Source organism: Nannobrachium achirus (assembly GCF_963921795.1).
Source record: "Nannobrachium achirus genome assembly, chromosome: 8".
Taxonomy (NCBI): domain Eukaryota; kingdom Metazoa; phylum Chordata; class Actinopteri; order Myctophiformes; family Myctophidae; genus Nannobrachium; species Nannobrachium achirus.
Window position 1 is genome coordinate 49,747,770 of NC_137817.1, and position 22,338 is coordinate 49,770,107.

Here is a 22,338-nt window from a genome sequence, read left to right on the forward strand (position 1 = left end):
CCTGAATTATTATGATTCTAAAGACAAATTATTCAATCATAAAATTTCAGATGGTGACATTATTATTATGCTTGCAAATTGGACTAATGCTTATATTTCAGAAACTGATATAATCCAGAATTATGGCAGACGCATCATGCTTATTGAGAAAGAAGTAGTCGCCAGCACTCAAGGAATATCCTTTTTACATGATTTTATTTACCTCAATGGACAGTGTACGGACGCGTTTCGGCCCTTCGGCCTTCCTCAGCGTTGCATCATACGCTGAGGAAGGCCGAAGGGCCGAAACGCGTCCGTACACTGTCCATTGAGGTAAATAAAATCATGTAAAAAGGATATTCCTTGAGTGCTGGCGACTACTTCTTTCTCATTATGCTTCTTTGAGCCGTGCACCTAAAAGCCTTCATTTAACTTGGAGTGTTGCGGGCTGTCTGCTTTATTGCAGATACCTTTCTCTACTGCATCATGCTTATTAAAAAGATATTGTGCAAACTATGTGTAGAACACTTAGGCGGGCCTAATGTCTACACTCAGTATCGACTGTAGGGCTACACTTGATAGGATGAAAGGCAACTCAGAAGATGAATTTGAGCTAAATCCAGTTTGCTTCCAATGACAAGTGTACTGAACTCTGGGTCACATGTTCATCATGTGTCCCATGAGTCAAAGCGGTTAAACCATCCCATGAGTCAAAGCGGTTAAACCAAAGGTCCAGTGACTGTACCACTGTCCTGTTCACTGACTGAGGTCATAAATACTGAATGGAATTCATTCATTTATTCAATTTGGCAATTTTTCTCACTAAATCTGTAGGAACTTAATCTGGTTCCCTGAAATAACATAAAAAATTAATAATTCCATGAACACTTCAGGTGCAACTCCAGGTGCACCTGAAGTGTAAAGGGCTATTCACTTCACCGCGGTGTAGTTTTCTAGCTATCACTTAAAAATACATAACAAAGCCTAGGTGATAGCTAGGAAACTACAACGCGGTGAAGTGAATAGCTCTTCACCCTGGACTCTGATAGAGGCTTTAGGGGACCAAAAAACTAAATGCAAATAACAAGCTAGCTACTAAGCAATGATAAGGCCTTGCTGAATTGGCCACTAGATGTCATCCCTGTGTATAATTTTCAGGTTTCCCCTTTAGTTTAATATTATGAATCATAATAATTTATGATCAAGCTCACATAATATCATCTTGTCATCATGACATATTTGTAATCCTGAGTCAGAGTGTTTCACTTTCAAAGGCAGCCATATGTGTGCTCGCTGGAGGAAGTGGAGAGAATGTGGTCAGTGTGAAGTCGAGATATTTTATTTTAAATAAATACCCCCAATTATCTTGTAATCCTCTGTCACCTCACCAGACTTTTCGACATGGCAGAGAAATTATTTTTTAGTGTGAGTAGGGCTGTCATGATTATGACATTTTATGACTATTATTGTCAATCAAATAATTGCAATTATAGCGATTTAATTGTGTTTTCGTCGTTGACAATTACATTTCTGTTTGGCTTTTAGGTTTTGAAGTTGCACATATGGCAGATATGACACTACATATACAAAGAAATGACTGACTTTTGACAACTTTATACTTTAAAAATACTTGTAGATCTGCTATTTCCACTATTTTTGAAAATGTGTGAACCTTTTTCAACATGGAAACGATTATGACGATCATGAAAAAATGTGATTATGTCAAATATTATATTATTATACATATTATATTATTAAATATATTATGCCTAAATAAGTGTGAGCCCAACGTTTAACCAAAAGCTGAACTTAATTCACCGTTTGTCAGCCTTCTGATTGGTCCATGAGACTCCCTGACTGGCCAACCAGAAAAATACATTCACTTTTTGCAAGCGGGGGTGGAGTTCTGCAGTCGGAGAAAGTGGGAGCCGTCTTTCACCGGCTGTCCGCACTGCGGAGCACGGCCAGGCCGCTCGCGACAATAGCGTTTGCGATCATTGTAATGAATAAGCTTCAACAGACTAGTTCACATGGACCTTATCAATGGTCTAACTTGTTACGTTTGGGTACATATATTTTAAATGGGCAGAATTACGAAAAGCCAGCCTATTATGTGAGGAGATGTTGGAGGAGAACAGATTATAGTTCTCCTCTTCCTACCCAAGATGCAATGCGCGATTTCTATTCTCTCTCTGATCCAGAGGATTAAACTAATTAAAACATATATTTTCGGGGGAAAATTACTGTTTTGCTATGTAATTACTGTACCTTTTTCTTCCCTTTTTATTAATATCACGTAGATGTGTTTTTTTTTGGTACTTTATATAGCTGTAATGAGGCTATGAAGGAAAAAAAATCCCATCCACTTCCACTATAAAAGAATCTGCAATAGTGATTCTGTCCCACTGGGATTAAACAAATTAAAACATATATTTTCGGGGAAACCCCCTGTTTTGCAATGTAACTACTGTACCTTTGTCTTCCCTTTTTATTAATATCACCTAGATGTTTTTCCTTTGGTACTTAATTATATAGCTGTAATGAGGCTATGAAAAAATAAAAAATCCCATTCACTGCCACTATAAAAACAATCTGCCCAGGGTTAATGTCCCAGCCTAGTAACAGGGCAGAATGGGGCGGGATTTGCAAACTAGTGAATTGTCTCTGTCTCTTTAAACCACTGCCTCCTGCAGCAAACCATCCAAACCATTTGCCTCTCCCAGTTTTCATAAGAAACGAAACCTAAAGCTGTAGTGTGTTTTTTCTCTCCCAGTCTGTTGAATAATCCAAAGTGTGTGTTGTGTGTTCTCTCTCTCAGTGTGAGTGTGGCTGTCAGTCAAATGGCACAGAAGCAGCAGCAACAGGCATGTGAGCTGGAGCAGGAGCAGTTCTGCTGTCCTGTCTGTCTGGAGCTTCTAAAGGAACCTGTGTCTCTGCCGTGTGGACACAGCTACTGTAGAAGCTGCATTGAGGGTTACTGGGACGAGACTGCAGTCTACAGCTGTCCCCAGTGCAGAGAGAGCTTCAGTCCCAGACCTGTTCTGAGGAAGAACACCATGCTGGCTGAGGTGAGTCTGAAATGACTTTACAAGTTAGAGCATTAAACTAAACGTTCTGCTATTCAGCAAACTTGGTTGGTAGATGTTGTTTACTTACTGTACTACACATCGTGTTGATGATGCTGTTAATGATATAGGCAAGGCTACAAACAGGCTACTTAGAATTTTATTTAGATAGCATGTTAGGAGGTTAGACCAGTGTTCTATACCACCAACATGTGGAACGCCCCCCCCCCCCCCCCCCCCCACACACACACACACACACACACACACACACACACACACAGACCTTAACCCATTTAGGCCTGACCTAAGTTTTCTGAATAAAGTCAAATATTATTCAAAAAATTACAAAAACAAATGTTGCTACATACTGTACATGTACAGTAGGCTAATACTAGCCTGATTTCAGACTCAGCTCAGAGAAAGAGTCCACTCTGAGAGTGGGTGGGGTCTATGGTCTGGAAGCAGGCTAGGCTAATACACTAAAATGTGTTCCCTGCCTGAGTGCAAATCCCTATAGCCTCCTTCAAAATTGTTCTGAAAAGTCAAAAAAGTCACGGCTGCTACTAGTGACTTGTAAATAGACTAAGCTCACATCTGTTGTTTTTATCGCCCTGTCATTTATTATTTTTCTTTTCTGCTTTTGTAATTTATGTTATCCTATGCAAAGTACTCCGTTCTATCCGTCTGTCTTTCAATGTTATATGAGATACATAAAGTGGTTCCTGTGTAAATAAGCCGTAAAGCTTACTAGGGACTCCTTTTAGTTGACCTTGTACCAGTGATTTGTGCTGTCATGAAACTGTACTTTTTTCTCTTGCAAACTTCTAATAAATTCTTCAATCTATCTATCTATCAATCAATCAATCAATCAAAGTTGGGGTGTGCGGATCCCCAGGGGTCCATGATGGGGTTCCAGGTAATACCAAAACGCTCGCCCCAAAACACAGTCACCCTACATTATTCTGTGGTCGACAAGTGGACTAACAACAAAGGTCGATCTGCAATAACATTAAAGTACAGGTATGGTAAACGACACCAGTCAGACAGCATTCCGCAGAAGCACCAAAGGTAACCGGAATGCTCGCCTCAAAACACGCTCGCCCTCATTTATTTTAGCCGATCACCACTCGATGAGGCGGTTCTTGTATTTGTTTTACTGAGGATAAGGTTAGAAATAGGTTTTAGGGTTTGTTTGGCATAGTTTTACAGAGGTTAGGTTTAGGAATAGGGTTATGTTTTGGCAATGTTTTACTGAGGATAAGGTTTGGAATACGGTTAGGTTTATGCTGTCATTTTGTTGACTAGGGTTAATGAAATCTACTCTGATCTTTGACTTTGCTAGTCACTGGTTAACCAATATACCCTAGTTTTCATATTCTCGACATACATTCATTGTAGGCATACATAACAGATACAAAGGGTTCCAGTGATTAAGAGTGTCTGTTAAATGCTTACATTGTAAGCAATCAACTTTATTCAATGCCAAAGTTCAGATTTCTAACTGTGTTTGAAGTTGAACCTCACAATGACTGTGTTTATTTGTCATCACAGTGAGTGACCTCCCCTCCTCTTCTCTTTACTTCCAGGTTGTGATGAAGCTGAGCAGTACAGGAGGTCAGCCGTCTCCTGCCTCCGCTGCTCTGCTCTACGCCGGTCCAGCAGACGTGGCCTGTGACTTCTGCACCGGAGCCAGGCGTCGCAAGGCTCTCATGTCCTGTCTGGCGTGTCTGGCCTCTTACTGCGAGACTCACCTCCAGCCCCACCACAATGTTCCTGTGTTGCAGAAGCACAAGCTGGTCCCAGCCACCAGCAAACTGCAGGAGAAGATGTGCTCCAGTCATGACAGGCTGATGGAGGTGTTCTGTCGCACAGACCAGCAGTGTATCTGCTATCTGTGCACCATGGATGAACACCAGGGCCATGACATCGTGTCAGCTGCTGCAGAGAAGGCAGAGAAACAGGTAGGACCACGATCACCTGAAAACATACGGTAGATCATGTTTTAAAGATAGAAGCAGAACTAAATAACCATGCCAGAGACATTAAAAACACAAACGAGGGTGTTGTACAATAAAAAGTATTAAAGAATGAAGTACACTCCTTTTGGACCCAATGAAAAACAGGCAATTGATATTTTGTAAATGATATGTACATAAATTTTGCCGGGACCGACATGGCTGTCCGCAGCAGCCGCATAGCAGCGCTCTCTTGCAGCATGTAACCCCCGGTGAGTCGGCTCGGAACGAGTCAACTATCCATCGATAAATACTCAAATTGAATATATCCTACTAAAACGAATTTAAAATACTAATGTGATAAAACACTACATTTGAAGAAACTTCTATAAATCTAAAGAACTGTCTAACTTGTGATTGTGAGAGAGTTCAGAAAACTAGGAAACAGTTGATCTGGGCGGTGTGCTGACAGAGTCTCTGGTCAGCAAGTACACAGAAATAGAAACAGCTGAAAGCTCTGAATCCCCAAGCCTATGGGCAAATTGCATCATATAATTTCTCCCTGTAACAACAAGTGACACATAAGTGATTTGGGGTTTCATGACCCTTTAAGATGATGTGTGGATCCAATTCCATGTGTTTGTACCCTGAGTTCTCTCTCTCTCCTGATTGGATAGAATTGGTATCCCGACACACTGAAATGTGCTTTGTTTACAAGCCAAACCGTCTCTCTTCCGGTTTCTTGCAGAAACAGCTGGTGCCAAGTCAGCAGAAAGTCCAGCAGCAGATCCAGGAGACAAAGAAGGAGCTGAACGACCTGAGACAGGTCCTTGAGGCCCTGAACGTGAGCTGATTATTATGACCATGGTTCTTGTTATTGAGTTTACTGTGGATAGAGGAAATGGTGATGCTTTATAAGTGGTTTTCAACCAGTGGTCCTTGAGGGGGTTCCAGGTGGTCCCCAGCTAAATGATGGACAGTTGGTAACCAAATGGACCCATATAGATCTTTAACTCTTGAAAGTGTAAATTTGTGCGCTCTCAAGAGTTCAATTATTGTCTTCTTAATGTACAAGAAGTCTATACACAATGACATAATGTAGAAGACTTGTTCTTTTGATTAGCCTGTTATGAGTCCTATGGTTAGAGCAGAAGTGCACGCACAACTCCAACTCGTTTCAAACATACTAAACTTCTTACCAGGTGCACGGTCGGGAAACGTAACTTTACAAAAGAATTATCAAAGAGAACACGCGTTTCGGCAGTCAAGCCTTCATCAGCGTTGCTGATGAAGGCTTGACTGCCGAAACGCGTCCGTTTGTTGCTGCTCCTGCAGCTTACCATGCCGACCATAAAATAAAACAATAAAACAATAAAAAAAGTGCCTGAAAAGGACTGTTCCGTGAGTGCTGGTGTTCTCTTTGAGAATCTTTTTGGTACGTTTCCTTTGGTACCATATCAATACAGCATGGAATTGCCACCCGTGGACAAAACCTTATTCAACGACAACAAAATAGTCTTAAGTCTTGGGTATGAGAGGCTAAATCTCATCAAATGGTGGTCCACGGCTCAAATACCGAATAATGGTCCTTGATATGAAAAGGTTTGAAAACCACTGTGCTATATGGAGGAGACGGTGCCTTGTGTCATCAGAAGCACTAAAGCAAACTTCTTTGTCAAGGAAGGACCCCCCAATTATAGTATAGATAAATATTTTGTGCCAGCAATCCACACACTTATAATTTATGTGTGTGCTTGTGTTGTGTGTGCAGAGCTCTGCAGAAGCAGCAGTGGAGGCCAGTGATGGGATCTTCAGTGAGATGGTGGCCTCCATTGAAAGAAGACGCAGTGAGCTTAAAGAGCTGATCAGAGATCAGCAGCAGACTGCAGTGGCTCAGACTGAGGCTCTCCTGAGGCAGATGGAGGAGCACATGGAGCAGCTGGAGAGGAGACATGCTGACCTGGAGGAGCTGTCCAACACTGATGACATCATCACTTTCATTCAGGTTCCACTCAATGGCATTTTACAGTTTGGTTTTGATTATTGGGAGAAATCGGTTTCCATTTTGAGAAATGTTCAAACATCTTCCAAAAATAGCATACCTAAATGAACAGCTTGTGAGTTTATTTGCACTATTTGTAAAATATTTTAGCAATATGCAATTATGATTCATATCTACCCAGTGCAATTTTTTTTCTTAGAATGGAACACAAATGTAATGTTTGAGCGCATTTGAGCGTGTGTGTATGTCCTGTATGTTTTATTTGTTGACGAAATGTATATTTATTTTACTTTTTTAGTCATTGTAGCTTAGTTTTGATTTAGTTTTTATTCTGTTTTCGTCAGTGAAAAAAGGTATTTGACAAACATCTTTCGTCATAGTTTTAGTCAACGAAATCAACACTGTCTCTGCTTGTCTCTCTCCAGAGTTTCCAGTCTCTCTCCAGCTCCAGTGGATCTCCAGTCACACCCAGTGTGGTCATCTCTCCTCTGAGGTCCTTCACAGATGTGATTGACGTCGTGTCTGGTCTGAGAGACCAACTAGACAACATCCTGAAGACATCTTGGCCAGAGATGTCAAAGAGAGGTGAGACTGAAATGTGTATTGGTTGTCTAACCAGCCATCATAGTAAACAACTGATGGTACACAGGTAGGCTGTCCGTCAGATTCTACAGTACAATTTAAGAATTTAAGCAGAAATATTGGTGGGATTTAAAAGTGTAATTATTTTCCTTCTAAACAGCCCCTACTGTACAGCACACAAGTGTTGAATGGAATTTGTACAGGTGGAAGTATGTCTGGGAAGGCCACTAAAGCCTGTACTCTGTCTGTAGTATGGGGGGCAACAAATTAGTAGTATGACAGCAAATTAGTATGACCTGTGTGACCTGTGTTTCTTATCACCAAGTACGGTGTTTTGTATCACCCTCTAGAGCAGTGGTTCTCAACCTTTTCAGGCCGCAACTGCCAAAATAATTGTATTTTAACTGGGGACCCCCCCACCCTACGAGCACTAAGAGTACATTTTGTATAACACGGTTCTATTGTGAAAATAGCAGATCTACATGCTCAGAACGAGTAGATCGGCCTGTTGTAGATAGCTTGTATATTGGCTATTTTCACATAGCCAATATACAAGTATCCGCCGGTGTTACATAAGAAAACATTGGAAACGGCCAGTTGTGCGCTATGGTAACACGTGGACACGTTCGCGCACATAGCAGACGATATGTGCGCGGATCATATGCCAGGCGGGCACAAGAATCAAACAGCTATCTAATAAAAAAAAAACGCGTGAAAAAAGACGATGAAATGACCGTGCTGCTCCTTCCTCTGTTTACAATGTAAACAGATGGGACAGAAGCTACGATTGGGCCTTGGACAGGATACGGAAACCTAGATCCGGTCAGAACCGGAAATACGGCAGGATACAGTTAGGAGGCGGACCTAAGACTCCGAAGCGGCTATATACAGCGATCATACTTTTAATTGTTTCATAATGATTAAAGCTAATTACATTTCCGGGAACGACGGGCATCGCAGCGTGGTACAGCGGGAAATCAACGGTTTCGACGTGGATCGCGGGAAATGAGTTAATAGAATGATTTCTTTTTGTAATTCTTTGCAATTAATGGATTTTAGATGAATCATTAACCTCCCTATACCTGCATGCTGGTGACGCGGAAGCTGTTGTCGTAGACGTAGTCGAAGCGGGCGTTCACCATGCCCTCCTCGCTGAAGCGGAAGATCTGCCGGTCGATGAGCGGGCCGATCTGCCGGTAGCGGATGGTGCAGGTGAAGCCCTCGCTCTGCAGGTTGACCGTCTTCAGCATGCCGGCCACCTCGTCGTAGGAGAAGGCCACGCGCGTGGTGTCGTACAGCACCTCCAGCAGCCGCGACAGCTTGCCGTACCTGTAGATGACCCGCCTCCCCGTGCCCATGTAGGTGGTCTGCAGCAGCTGGCCCTCCTCACTGTAGTCCTGGAGGCAGGGGTGTTAAAGTGTAGGCTAAGTGATTTCATTTAAAGATGGGGTGCCATGATTTCCCCCCCCTCTAAAACATGATCATCAACTATTATGTTATACTAGGAGGAAGATTTTTTCCCAAAAAAGTGTACAAAGAGTTAAAATTGGGCTTTTATGTGGCCACACCCACCAGTTCATTAAGTATGCCTGGTTGTCATGGTGGGTGGTGACCCAGCTTTCATTTGCTTCGTTCTATTGTTTTATCGCGTTTACCGTGCTAAAATGTGGGGCATGCGTACGCATGGGGGCATGCGTACAAGTGGCTAAATATGTCTTTTTAGAAACAATAAGCTAGCAGTTTCTTTATTGCTATTTATAGTAACACTTCTAGCCCCCATATGTCACATCCAAACATGAAAGGTTGCGTTGTATCTTGGGAATGGGCTTATTCTGTGTAAAATGACATATTTAGCCACTTGTACGCATGCCCCCAAACACTGAAATAAAGCTGGTTGCACACTGCTGCGTTTTTCGTTGCGAAATGCGTTTTTCAGGGCAAGGAGAGAGAGAGAGATAGAGAGAGCAAGGGACCTAGTGGTGCGCGAAACGGGCGTCAGTGTGCAAACGTGACTGACATAACGTGAGGTTGATTTTTTTATTCACACGCTCCGAAATTCACCCCGATATTCGGCCCGAAAAACGCAGCAGTGTGCAACCACCTTAAGAATCTCTAAAACAATAGAAAGAAGTAAATGAAATCATTTTAACACTCATCTTTTATATTCTTTAATTATTATTCGGTTTCGAAAAAGAAAAGAAAACAAAACTGTGCTTCAGTTCAATTCATGTATTAATTGATTAATCGATCGCTAAAGTTTTCGACTATCAATGAATGAACGAGTCGTGACCTACCTGGAAGACGGTGGCGTTGCCCTCGGGCGGCCGGTAGGCGTTGCGGTAGTATCCGATGGAGCGCGTGGTCTCCAGGGTCTGCCGCGCCACGTTGGGCATGGTCACCGAGGAGAGACGGTCGTTCTTGTCGAACTCGAAGATGTACTGCCTCTGGCTGTAGAGCAGCAGCACCATGGACTGTGTGGGGGGGAGAGGGGAACGTTTATTTAATGCTCAACAGCAGGGACGTGCAGAGAATGTTAGAGGGGCAGGGGCTGACTAGCCTGACACTCAGCCTGAATTGACATTTCGTTTCACTCCATTATTCAGTCTGAGGTTGCTCCCGCCCAGGGCGATTGCTGGGATGGGTGTTGCCAAAGAGGCAGTCTTCAGCGATTGGTTCACCGTCTGACCAACACATGACGTAGTGTTGTTATGTGTGGCTGGCTAGTGGCTAGCCTGTTGCTTGCTAGTGCTACTTGCTAACCAAAGAAACAGGCAGAATAGGAGCACTACAAACTAGTAATCAAACAACATAACATGCCTGCTACTGGTGTTTCATAGCGAGCTCGATACGATCACATTTTACCGCAATTTACCGCATTTTACCGCGACGCGATGTGCGGTACGGTATGGCGGCGGCGCTGGTTTACTTGGAAACGCACATGAGTTTTGGGAAACCCCCACCCACGCTGATCACAAGACGCTGATTCACGACGCTGATTCGCCGTACGGATTTTAGAACGAGGAAAGCCTCTTCAATGAGACCAATTCTAGACCCCTGAATTGCCAAAATAAAAATGTAAAGGGGTGTGGCTAGCGATTCAGGGTCTGGAACTAGGCTAGGGGCTGACATTTCTAGAAGGGCCTTTTGGTGGAAATATCGAAAATAGCCGACCTCCAAGCTCACAACACGTCACGCTGCGACGAGAGTGATCTACAAGCTCACAACCGTTGCATTTGCGATGTGACGTGAGTTTGTATGTCTGCTGTTCTCCAGAAGTGTCCCGCAGATAATTCTACAGTAAATTATCGCGGAAATAGGTGGATAGTTTCATCGTTTGACAGCACAATCGTCAGTGTATTTTGGATTCATGTCAATTTATGTTTTCAGATACCACTTGAGCCGTCATTACCTTTTTCCCCTCTATACCAAAGCTCTTTGCCAAAAATAGCCGATCTACAAGCTCACAACGCTTCGCACTGCGAGGCGTTGTGAGCTTGTAGATCAGCTATTTTTGGCTACAGTTCTCACAATATGGACACTAGGGTTCAAGTTGTTAATATAAAAAGGATTGGAATCCCAGTGATTAGGATAAAAAAAAAAAAAAAGGATTGGAAGATTTGGAGGACCCCCTGTAGTAACTCTAAGGACCCCCTAGGGTTCCCGGACCCCCTGTTGAAGACCCCTGGTTTAAAGTATTTTTTTTTTTAAATCATTGTAATATGTGTTTAGTAAATTATGGCCGTTATGGTCAAATTTTAAAATGAATGATAACGTAGGCTATGTTTCTAGGCTTTCTACTGGCTGTACGGAGTGAAGACCCGCCCTCCAGCCAATAGCATTCATTTCTAGAGCGGATATAGAAAGATGGCGGATTTTCATTCGCTGACAAATAGGCTTCATTTATGGTCTGTAGTAACCAATGGCGTGGCTCTGTCCATTTATTTTTTACAGTCTATGGTTCCTCCCCCCAGCGGATGCCCCGTTTTAACCCATTTAGGTATCGAATTATTAAATGATTTAACTATTGAAAAATAACATTTGTAACTCAAATTTTGCCTCTGGGGTGGTCCCTGGAACTAAATATTTTGAGATGGGGGTCCGTGGCCAAATACATATCATTTTGGGGGTCCTTGACATGAAAATGTATGAGCACCAATGACATAGAAACATACCGGTAGGTTTTTCAAAAAACCTTAGAAGGATTTAGAAGACACTTATAGAATCGGGTCAGAATATTCAAAGACTTGCACAAATCTCCACAATTCAAAAAATAAAATAAAAATTGCAGATCTACAAGCTTGCAGCGCGGCACTCGGTGCCGCGCTGTGAGCTTGTATATCTGCTGTTTTTCAATAGTTAAAGCATAAAATAATACGTAATAATGCGTACCCGGTCTAAGTTGGTTAAAGATCGCCACAAAATAACACCCCTTTATAAAAGAATAACTAGCAATGATGCCGCTATAAAACTATACAAGGGGGAAACGGCCACGGGGTCGAGACATAAATAATTCAAAGGGGTTTTTTAACGAGTGGCTCTCACCATTACCTGAGCACTCTCACAGTGCTCACAGTCATTGAGTATGTGTTTTTATAGGGGGTTGGCGATCGTACTGTACAAGGGATCGGGCGTGGCATGGCCAGGGTGTCATGGTGGTGGAAAGTGGGACTGAGTTACTAGAGCCCAAGGTAGAGGGGCCGGGCCTTTAGCTATTGAAAAATAGCAGATATACAAGCTCACAGCGCGGCACCGAGTGCCGCGCTGCGAGCTTGTAGATCTGCTATTCTTGAAAAGTCGTGAAAATGTTAGCAAATCTTTGAATATATATATTACCGTAATTGCTGGACTATAAGCCGCACCTGAATATAAGCCGCACCAGCTAAATTTAGAACAAAAAACAAATGTTTACATATATAAGCCGCACCTGACTATAAGCCGCAGGTGTCCTTTCTGCTTTCCACTAGTGGCCGTTAGCTGTAAAAATCTACGTATAAATCCTTGTTAAAGACCATTGTAAAACGAACTAACTGGCCGTTAGCTGTAGAAATCTTTATATAAGCCGCACCGTTGTATAAGCCGCAGGGTCCAAAACATGGGAAAAAAGCCGCGGCTTATAGTCCGGCAATTACGGGTATGTATTTTTTAAGCGAACATTTGTAACTCAAATTCTGCTTCTGGGGTGGCTCCCTGGAACTAAATGTTTTGAGACGGGGGTCCGTGGCCAAATAGATATCATTTGGGGGGTCCTGCACATGAAAAGGTTTAAGCACCACTGACATAGAAACATAGTTTTAAAAAAAAAAAACTTAGAAGGATTTGAAATATTCAAAGTTTTCACGATTTTTCTAAAAATGCAGATCTACAAGCTCGCAGCGCGGCACTCGGTGCCGCGCTGTGAGCTTGTATATCTGCTATTTTTCAATAGTTAAAGCACAAAATGTGAGTGAATCCGTGTACCCAGGGCCCAGAATTTGGTGCGACACCCCTGGGGCGTGGCACGGCACGAAAGGACAAACAAAATGTCCAAAGGCACAAACCACAAATTAGGAATCCGACCGAATCCAATTTAACGTCTTGAAAGGGATATCTGCTGACGTCCCCGCTGACATTAAGATGTCTGTAAGAGATGATTTCACACGCACGCCGCGTCTTGTTCCATGTTTTTGCGGGAATCTTTTGATCTGCACAGCATGACGGCGCTTTAAAATCTTTAACGAGTCGCCAGGCTCCACATCAGCAAATAAATTATGTACTTTAAATCATTTCTGGGGCTGTCACAACACGCTGCCAACGGCTCCGCGCTTAGCGGCGGCTGTAAAATCGGCTTCAGAGACTATTTAACGGGGTGACTCGCTGCCGTTTGGATATCAATGTTAAATCCATAGAGCCCTTTTAAATTTCTTCCATAGACATCTTTCCTTTAATTAGAGAGCATTTTCACTGCCTCTAATATTTGACAATTTGGCTAATGTTTCATTTGTCATTTTTAGAGGTATTAAAAATTCCTTAAGTTGTCAAATTCAATAATTTAATCCGTTCTTCAGTATGATAAAAACGTTTACTGTTTTCTTGTGTCTCCAGTGTGTGCAGTTGATGTTTTACATCCAGCGGAGCCTCAGACCAGAAAGGACTTTTTACAATGTGAGTGCATGTTGATGCAGGTTCTGAACGTTTCAATCTGATATATTATATAATACTCATGGGTTTTAGTTGTGAGACTCATTCTAAACATAATCATTTGTTGTGTGCTCTCACAGATTCCTATCCTCTGCCTCTGGACATGAACACAATAAGCAAACGTCTCTCCCTGTCAGAGGAGAAGAGGAAGGTGACTTTAACTCTACAACAACAACAACCTTACCCTAATCATGCAGAGAGATTTACTACGTTCTGTCAGGTGTTGTGTACAGAGGGTCTGTCTGAACGTTGTTACTGGGAAGTAGAGGGGACTGGTGCTTCGGTTTTTATAGCAGTCTGTTATAAAGACATTAGCAGACAAAGCTACTTTGGACAGGATGATAAATCCTGGTGTTTACGGTGCATTGATAAAGTCTACAGTTATTACCACAAAGGTGTTGTGACTAAAGTGTCAGGGCCTTTCTCCTCCAGAGTGGGTGTGTACCTGGATCACAAGGCAGGTACTCTGTCCTTTTACAGTGTTTCTGACACAATGACCCTCCTCCACACAGTTCAAACCACGTTCACACAACCTCTCTATCCAGGGATAATGCTTTCGTTTAACAATGGGGACACAGCAGAGCTGTGTAAGATATGGTAGACATGTTAGTTAAAAAACCCAATAAACAAAAGTAAAAAAAAAAAAAAAAAAAAAGAATACTGATGATGATGATGATAGTTGAACACTTTGTTTTCTTCATTTCATTGTAGATTTTTCCTTCTAGACGAAGCATGTGTAAGAATTATGTCACCATCATGATCAATCAATCGATTGTGTTCAGCTTATTGCAGTAGGAGTAAAAGTATTGGAAATTGGAAATACTCAAGTAAAGGAGTAGAAGTAAAAGTATTGGAAATTGGAAAGTACAAATACCAGTACATAAGTAAATGTACTTAGATACTTTACACGTGTGTGTGTGTGTGTGTGTGTGTGTGTGTGTGTGTGTGTGTGTGTGTGTGTGTGTGTGTGTGTGTGTGTGTGTGTGTGTGTGTGTGTGTGTGTGTGTGTGTGTGTGTATAAATGATGTGTACACTCCAAACAAAAAGGCTGAAGAAGTAGAGTTACAAGGAAAAAAAATCCAAGGAACTCCGTTTTCAGTATTACATTTATTGTCATTGTATTCAGAATAGCCTACAACCAAAACAAATTGTTTAGTGCACCCATGCCCTTTAGTCTCTCGTAGCCAGACAACTATTCCACAATCTCTGAATGCTATATAGAGTCTGGAACAGCAGCTCCCTAACGGCGAGTATCGGAAACGGGCATTACCGTTCAAAAATATATATTTTAAAATGTCATTTCTGCTAAGCAGAAAGCTAAACATGCTTATATGATTTTTATTTATATAATGATAAATATGTGTGATGTGAGACTGAAACGGAAGTGACGTGGGTGCTTCACTTCCGCTTCATCTCGCACTCGCCGTTTCTTCCCCGGTTTGCCAGACTGTATGCTGGGAGCATTTGACCAAATCGCGGAGGCAACAGTCTGGCCACGCAAGACTACATGCCCTTAAATAGCAGCAGCATCATTGCACAGATACAAATACAGCAGCATTATGCAATAAACTGTTTGGTCCATCATATGTCATGACAGTCATGTCACAATTCATAAAAATCTGTTCTCAAAGATAAGAACATATATAATATATTCAATATCTGAAGTACGAAGAGAAACCAACCTAATATGCAGGTAGAACAGCAGATATGATAGGCTCGGCAAGTTTGTTGTAGAGCACATTTCAACAGCCTTGTTGTTGATTCGTTGCTGTCAGGCAGAGACCTTGTATCTCCAATTCTCCATATTTATCTCCAATTCTCCATATTTCAACTTTTTATCTTTTGTTGTAAATTAATGCCCTATATTTCATCATTCAACAGTGTCACAAAAGCAGTGAAAATAGCAGATCTACAGGCTCACAATGTCTCACCATGCATGATGTTATGAGCTTGCAGATTGGCTATTTTCACGTATTTAAATAGTTAAAATGCTTTAAAATAATTAACCTATAATAATACGTTTTTGGACTTAGGTTTCCATCCGACAGCAGCGCAATTCAATGTGCTTTACTCAAAACATCAAGCCAAGTAAACGTATTATAAAATGACAGGTATATCTTTAGTAACAGCCTCAGAAGTGCAAAGCAGAAGGCACACACATACTGTAAATCAAAATCACTTGTCTATTCACTTGTCAATAAACATTGTGCAAATAATATTTTGAACAGCTTCTCAGGATTTTCTGTTCCTAATGTTGTTTTTTTCCTTATATGATGATGTCCTCATTCAGGGTTCTGACAGATGCAGGGAATTACAAAATATTTGTTTCTATACAAACTTCATGGGTTTTGCTGTAAAAAAAAGGTCATAAGAATAGAGAATATGGGGGAAAAAAACAAAGGATAACAGGACACATGTCAAATATGCATGAGTTGCACAGTGAATGCAAAACAAGCCTGAATATCAGTCTCTTTTGCAAGTAGAGACGAACAGTAAACACTTAGCAGCATACTGTTTGTGTTGTGATATAAGCATGAAACAAACAATACAAATAATCTAGTGATATTAATGATCACTATTATTCGTATCAGTCACAGAGCTAGACACTCACACTCCGTCCTCGTCTCACTGGCAGCTCCATCATCTCAATATCCTCTTGACCCCCAACCTTATGACCGCAGAGGGAGAGAAACTCTTTCTTTATCTCTGTGTTGCGATAGATCACGGTGGCCGCGTTAGCCGATGGAGTGACCATTATCAGAATCAACAGCAGGAGTTGGCTTTGAGGGCTCAGCTCTGGGTACATTTCATCCAGTGAAGACATGGCAGCAGAAAAGAGCACTGGAAGCATTTGCAACAAGAACATGGCAAGGTAGCAGCCCACGTTACAAGCAGCTTTATGGCTGCTCTTCCGTAGATCCGCCGACACCTTGGACGCAGCTCGAAAGATCAGCAAATAGCAGGTGAGGATGATAGAGATGGACACAATAACGATGCAACCAGGCGGGCCACGAAGAAGCCACAAGTCCTTATAAGTCAGCTCCGTGTGTTTCTCCACCGTCAATGGGTCGCACATCAGCGTGTCCAAGGGCTTGGCAGCAAAGTCAAACCTGTGGTAGATGAGAGCTTGATGATACATATTCAAAATCAAAACTATGGTCCAGATCACAGCCAAAGCCCAGCGAAGGTGACGAGTTGTGACAATCCTGAGGTAGTCGATTCCATGGCAGATGAAAGTGTAACGTTCAGCTGCCAGTAAGGTCCAAGTCATTAGGCACGCACTCATAAAATTGCCAAATGTAGGTACAAAACCTATGCACCATTTGCTTAATATTGCAGTTTTCCCCTGCAGCACACCAGGCAACAGATATACACATGGAGTAATGGCTATTAAAATATTACATAGCGCTAGATTTGCTAGAATGATGTACTGAGGTTGCCTGGGATATCTGTGTCTTAGCGCCAAATACAGGAGGATGCAATTTATTGCAATAGAGAACACCAACAAACCCAAAAAACTGACAAGGAACCCTGTTAGGCGTGCAAAACCTGTGAAGATTTCCCAAAAAACACATTCCCGCTCATCTTCATGGCTTCTTGTGTCATTGCACGGCATGTTGGAGCATCAAAATCAAGTTCACGCTGTTGAACAGAGAATATTCCCACATGAACGAGTGGCAAAGTGGTCTTCTGTAAATATGATGGGTAAAGGGCCATCTTTTTAAACCTCTTTTTTCAGAGGAGGAGTTATAATATGGCTTGCCCACCAATGGTAGTTTTGGGGGTTGGACATGAGCACTGCACCTCTCGCCTTCACCCCCCATTCCAGTGTCCACAACATGCCATATCAGAATTTCATTCAATTCTCATGTTTACTGTGTGTGTGTGTGTGTGTGTGTGTGTGTGTGTGTGTGTGTGTGTGTGTGTGTGTGTGTGTGTGTGCGTGCGCGCGCACACACATGCGTGCGTGCGTCCCCAGCAGGAATCAAAACCCATGACCTTCTAGCTGTGCGCCTAATGAAGCCTGGGTTTCCGAGGCTAGCTGTGAGGCGACTGTGCCACCGTGCCCCCTGGATTGTTTTTCAAACAGCCGGTTGAGTATTGGGCATTAGATTAAGAAACAGTAACAGTGTACAGAATAAACCCCCCTACTTTGACGTAGGGTGGTGTCGCTCATAGAAAATAGCAGATGATCTAGACCAAGGGTATTCAACTAGATTAGGCAGTTGGCCACAATTGTAAAATTACTTGAAGTCGGGACAAGACCGTTTGTGCGTTATATAGGTCTCCAGGGTCTCGGCAGCCTCGAGCTTGCCCTGGCAGCGGTACAGAGCGCCATGGTTCCTCAGGACGGTGTTCACCACAGGCCTGCACACACACATGCCAGTGTTCATTTCCTCAATAAAACTATGAGAAACGTCGACTCCCTTTTTTCACTGATGAAAACAAAATAAAAACTAAAACTGAGACTAAATATACTGACAATTTCATCAAAAAAATAAAAACTAGACTAAAATGTTAGGGAGGAACTAGTGGAGAAGAGATCCAGTAGAGCTAAAAGTCATTTTATGTTGGGTTACACTCGCCGGCACCGCTTGGGTGTTGCGCTGTAAAATTAGCAAATCTGTGCAGCACCTCGTTGTGAGCTTGTAGATTGCTATTTTCAGCATTCAAGCAAGTGAAAAATCAAGCATTACGATGTCATCATGGCCCGCCAAAACGTTTCAGGTGACTAAAACATGACTTAAGATGACTAAAACGAAATCAAAATTTGCTGTCAAAGGTTAGACACACGCTAGTACCAGTCCAGTATTTACACCACAGGTCAGAAATAATAATCAATTTTCATCTTCCTACCCAAGATGCACTGCGCTTTCTATTTCTATTTCTATTTAGGAATGTAGTTTTTGATGATCATTAATTAAATTGCCACTACTGTATATGAGCTCACCTGTCTTTTCTTCACTACTATCATCATCATCAGACAATGGGGGACCTGCTGCAGCTCCTCTCTCTGTGGTCGTTTCTGAAACTGAGGAGGAGTGTTTCATGATGCTTAGGTTCTACGCCCGTAGCCAATCAGAAAGCGGCAAAGGGTGACGTCATAATATCGAGGCATATATAAGGGCTATTAGAGGGGCTGTCTATGCCCGTAGCAATTCAGAACGGGCATAAACGGACAAATGTCCAAAAACCTTGGGTATTGGTGGATTTGTGAGCCTCACATGACATTTCAGCCAACTAGACTATAAAAGGACCTAGTTATCATCATATTTATTAAGAAATGTGTGCAGACAAACAATGCCATACAAAGCCAAAGTCATAATCACACATGTGTCTGTGTAAATCGGCGTTGTTAGGAATGATGTCGACAGTTTGTGTTTTGTGACATCAGACCAGATCTCAGCCTGAATAAGATGTGACGCAGTTTTTAAACATCACATTTAGTCTGGGTACGACCAAGGGAGAGATATAGACACTTGAAGGGGAGACAGAGATTGACAGAGAAGATATCAAAACCAAATTTTTCCAGCCTGCAATAGACAAAGAAACGCCTTCCAATTAACTGTGCAAGTATTGGCAGTGCTGTCCATGAACTAAGCTTCCAAGACGCAGGTCTTCAGTTCTGAGTTTCCATACGCCTTCACATCTCAGGTTCTCCTCCATGAAGACATGAAGACATGGGGAGCCACAACAACCTCGAGTGTCAAATAATGAGAAATGGACAGCTCCCCTCATCTTCCTTTGTAACCAGTCAGAAACGAGGAGACACAGACCAACCAAGATCTTGTGAGGACTTCGTCTCAGCCAGGAGAAGTACAGAAACATCTGATAACTTACACAGGAAGGAAAACCTCATATGTGAGAAGAGCTTCATTGAGGTATCGACTCTGAAGAAACACCAGCGTGTCCAAAGTGGAGAAAAACCCTTCCACTGTGAACAATGTGAAAAGGGTTTCAGTAAGCTAGGCAACCTGAAGACACACCAGCGTACCCACAGTGGAGAAAAACCCTTTGTGTGTAAACAGTGTGACAAGAGTTTCAGTGTATTAGATACCCTGAAGGCACACCAGCGTACCCACACTGGAGAAAAACCCTTTGTCTGTAAACAGTGTGACAAGGGTTTCAGTCAGTTAGGTCACCTCAAGACACACCAGCGTACCCACACTGGAGTAAAACCCTTTGTGTGTCAACAATGTGACAAGCGTTTCAGTGTGTCAAGTTCCCTGAAGACACACCAGCGTGTCCACACTGGAGAGAAACCCTTTGTGTGTAAACAGTGTGGCAAGGGTTTCAATCAGTTAGGTCACCTGAAGACACACCAGCGTACCCACAGTGGAGAAAAGCCCTTTGTGTGTAAACAGTGTGACAAGAGTTTCAGTGTGTTAGACACCCTGAAGGCACACCAGCGTACCCACACTGGAGTAAAACCCTTTGTCTGTAAACAGTGTGACAAGGGTTTCAGTGTGCTAAGTTCTCTGAAGACACACCAGCCTGTCCACACTGGAGTAAAACCCTTTGTGTGTAAACAGTGTGACAAGAGTTTCAGTGTGTTAAGTGACCTGAAGACACACCAGCGTACCCACACTGGAGAAAAACCATTTGTGTGTAAACAGTGTGACAAGAGTTTCAGTGTGTTAAGTTCCCTGAAGACACACCAGCGTGTCCATACTGGAGAGAAACCCTTTGTGTGTAAACAGTGTGAAAAGGGTTTCAGTAAGCTAGGCAACCTGAAGACACACCAGCGTACCCACAGTGGAGAAAAACTCTTTGTGTGTAAACAGTGTGACAAGAGTTTCAGTGTATTAGATACCCTGAAGGCACACCAGCGTACCCACACTGGAGAAAAACCCTTTGTCTGTAAACAGTGTGACAAGGGTTTCAGTCAGTTAGGTCACCTGAAGACACACCAGCGTACCCACACTGGAGTAAAACCCTTTGTGTGTAAACAGTGTGGCAAGAGTTTCAGTGTGTCAAGTTCCCTGAAGACACACCAGCGTGTCCACACTGGAGAGAAACCCTTTGTGTGTAAACAGTGTGACAAGGGTTTCAGTCAGTTAGGTCACCTGAAGACACACCAGCGTACCCACACTGGAGTAAAACCCTTTGTGTGTAAACAGTGTGACAAGAGTTTCAGTGTGTTAGACACCCTGAAGGCACACCAGCGTACCCACACTGGAGTAAACCCTTTGTCTGTAAACAGTGTGACAAGAGTTTCAGTGTGTTAAGTAACCTGAAGACACACCAGCGTACCCACACTGGAGAAAAAACATTTGTGTGTCAACAATGTGACAAGGGTTTCAGTGAGTTAAGTACCCTGAAGAATCACCAGCGTATCCACACTGGAGAAAAACCCTTTGTGTGTAAACAGTGTGACAAGGGTTTCAGTGTGTTAACACATTGACCGCCATTTTAACATACCTCCGTACTCCCACCTGCCATTCGTCTCCATAGACTTCCATGTAATTGGGTGTGCACGGATCATGCACACCCATGCCTAGATAATGCACCACGTGTGTCCACATTGCTCACAGCTTTCAAACAAAAAAATCTGAATGGCAATCCGTTCCGGCATTCATGAGATAACAGCCACTATGTTTAACAAAGATGGCTGCCAAAATGGCTGCCATGCTTGAAAGATGGGGTTGCTATGGGGGTTAAACATGCAATTTCGCGATTGCTATCATGCCTACTCCATTTTTGGGGGTCAAAAAAAAATTTTGAAAAAAGAAATTTTTGATTTTTTTTTTTTTTTTTTTTTTTTTAATTCTCGGGACTATCGGGCCTGGCGGGGAAAGACATTGGAATAATCTCGGGACTATCGGGCCTGGCAGGGAATGAGTTAAGTTCCCTGATGAGACATCAGCGTGTCCACAGTGGAGAAAAACCCTTTGTGATGTCACCAAGAACGCTGAGTGAATGTAAGTAACGTGAAATCTAATAATATATACATTCACACTTCAATTATTTACCAAAAATATGGTAAAGATTTTGGCATACTGTGGCTAGGTGGTAAAACACGAGGAGCTGGACGCAAGGTTGACGCGAGAGCCTCTATCTTTCAAATCGATAACTGCATATGGACCAGAATTATTTTCCGGTGCATGGGCGGATCGGACGATCACAACACAAACTATAGATACTGTTCCTACGAAACAGTGTGGGCTCGCTTGTAAAACAAAGTGTAGGTCTCCTGACCTACACTTTGTGATTCTGGTCCATTGTTGAATTTTCAGTCTAATCTTATTTGAAATATAGCTAATAACTACGAGTATATAAAACAATAATAAAGGCAGATTTGAAACAGTACTTATTTTAAACTCTTGTTTGATGCCATTGTGACATCATATCATATCGACATATTAGGAATATGTGGCAAAAATATACGGCAGAACTCGTTATATATTTCCCCCCAAAGGTGACGTGTTAAGTCATGTGAAGCTCAACCAATACCCCAGCTAACACCACTCCCAGATTTTCCAGACCTCAATTACACCTCCTTGTATTATTCTCTCCAGCTCATAGGTTATTGGTAGACCATCAGTGTCTGTCCATATTTGTCAGGATAAAAAACATT

General features: G+C 42.4%; 1 protein-coding gene across 1 annotated transcript; it reads left to right on the forward strand.

Annotated features, from left to right (window-relative positions):
• Positions 1 to 2,819: 2,819 nt before the first annotated feature.
• On the forward strand, positions 2,820 to 15,815 carry LOC308290176 (E3 ubiquitin-protein ligase TRIM47-like; the record flags this gene model as incomplete). The annotated part of the gene is made up of 7 exons (XM_080731951.1): positions 2,820 to 3,047; positions 4,631 to 5,005; positions 5,748 to 5,843; positions 6,771 to 7,004; positions 7,427 to 7,586; positions 13,665 to 13,724; positions 13,841 to 15,815. The coding sequence occupies 7 exons, from the start codon at positions 2,820 to 2,822 to the stop codon at positions 14,359 to 14,361; spliced, it is 1,674 nt and encodes a 557-aa protein (XP_080588077.1). The 3' UTR covers positions 14,362 to 15,815.
• Positions 15,816 to 22,338: the final 6,523 nt, after the last annotated feature.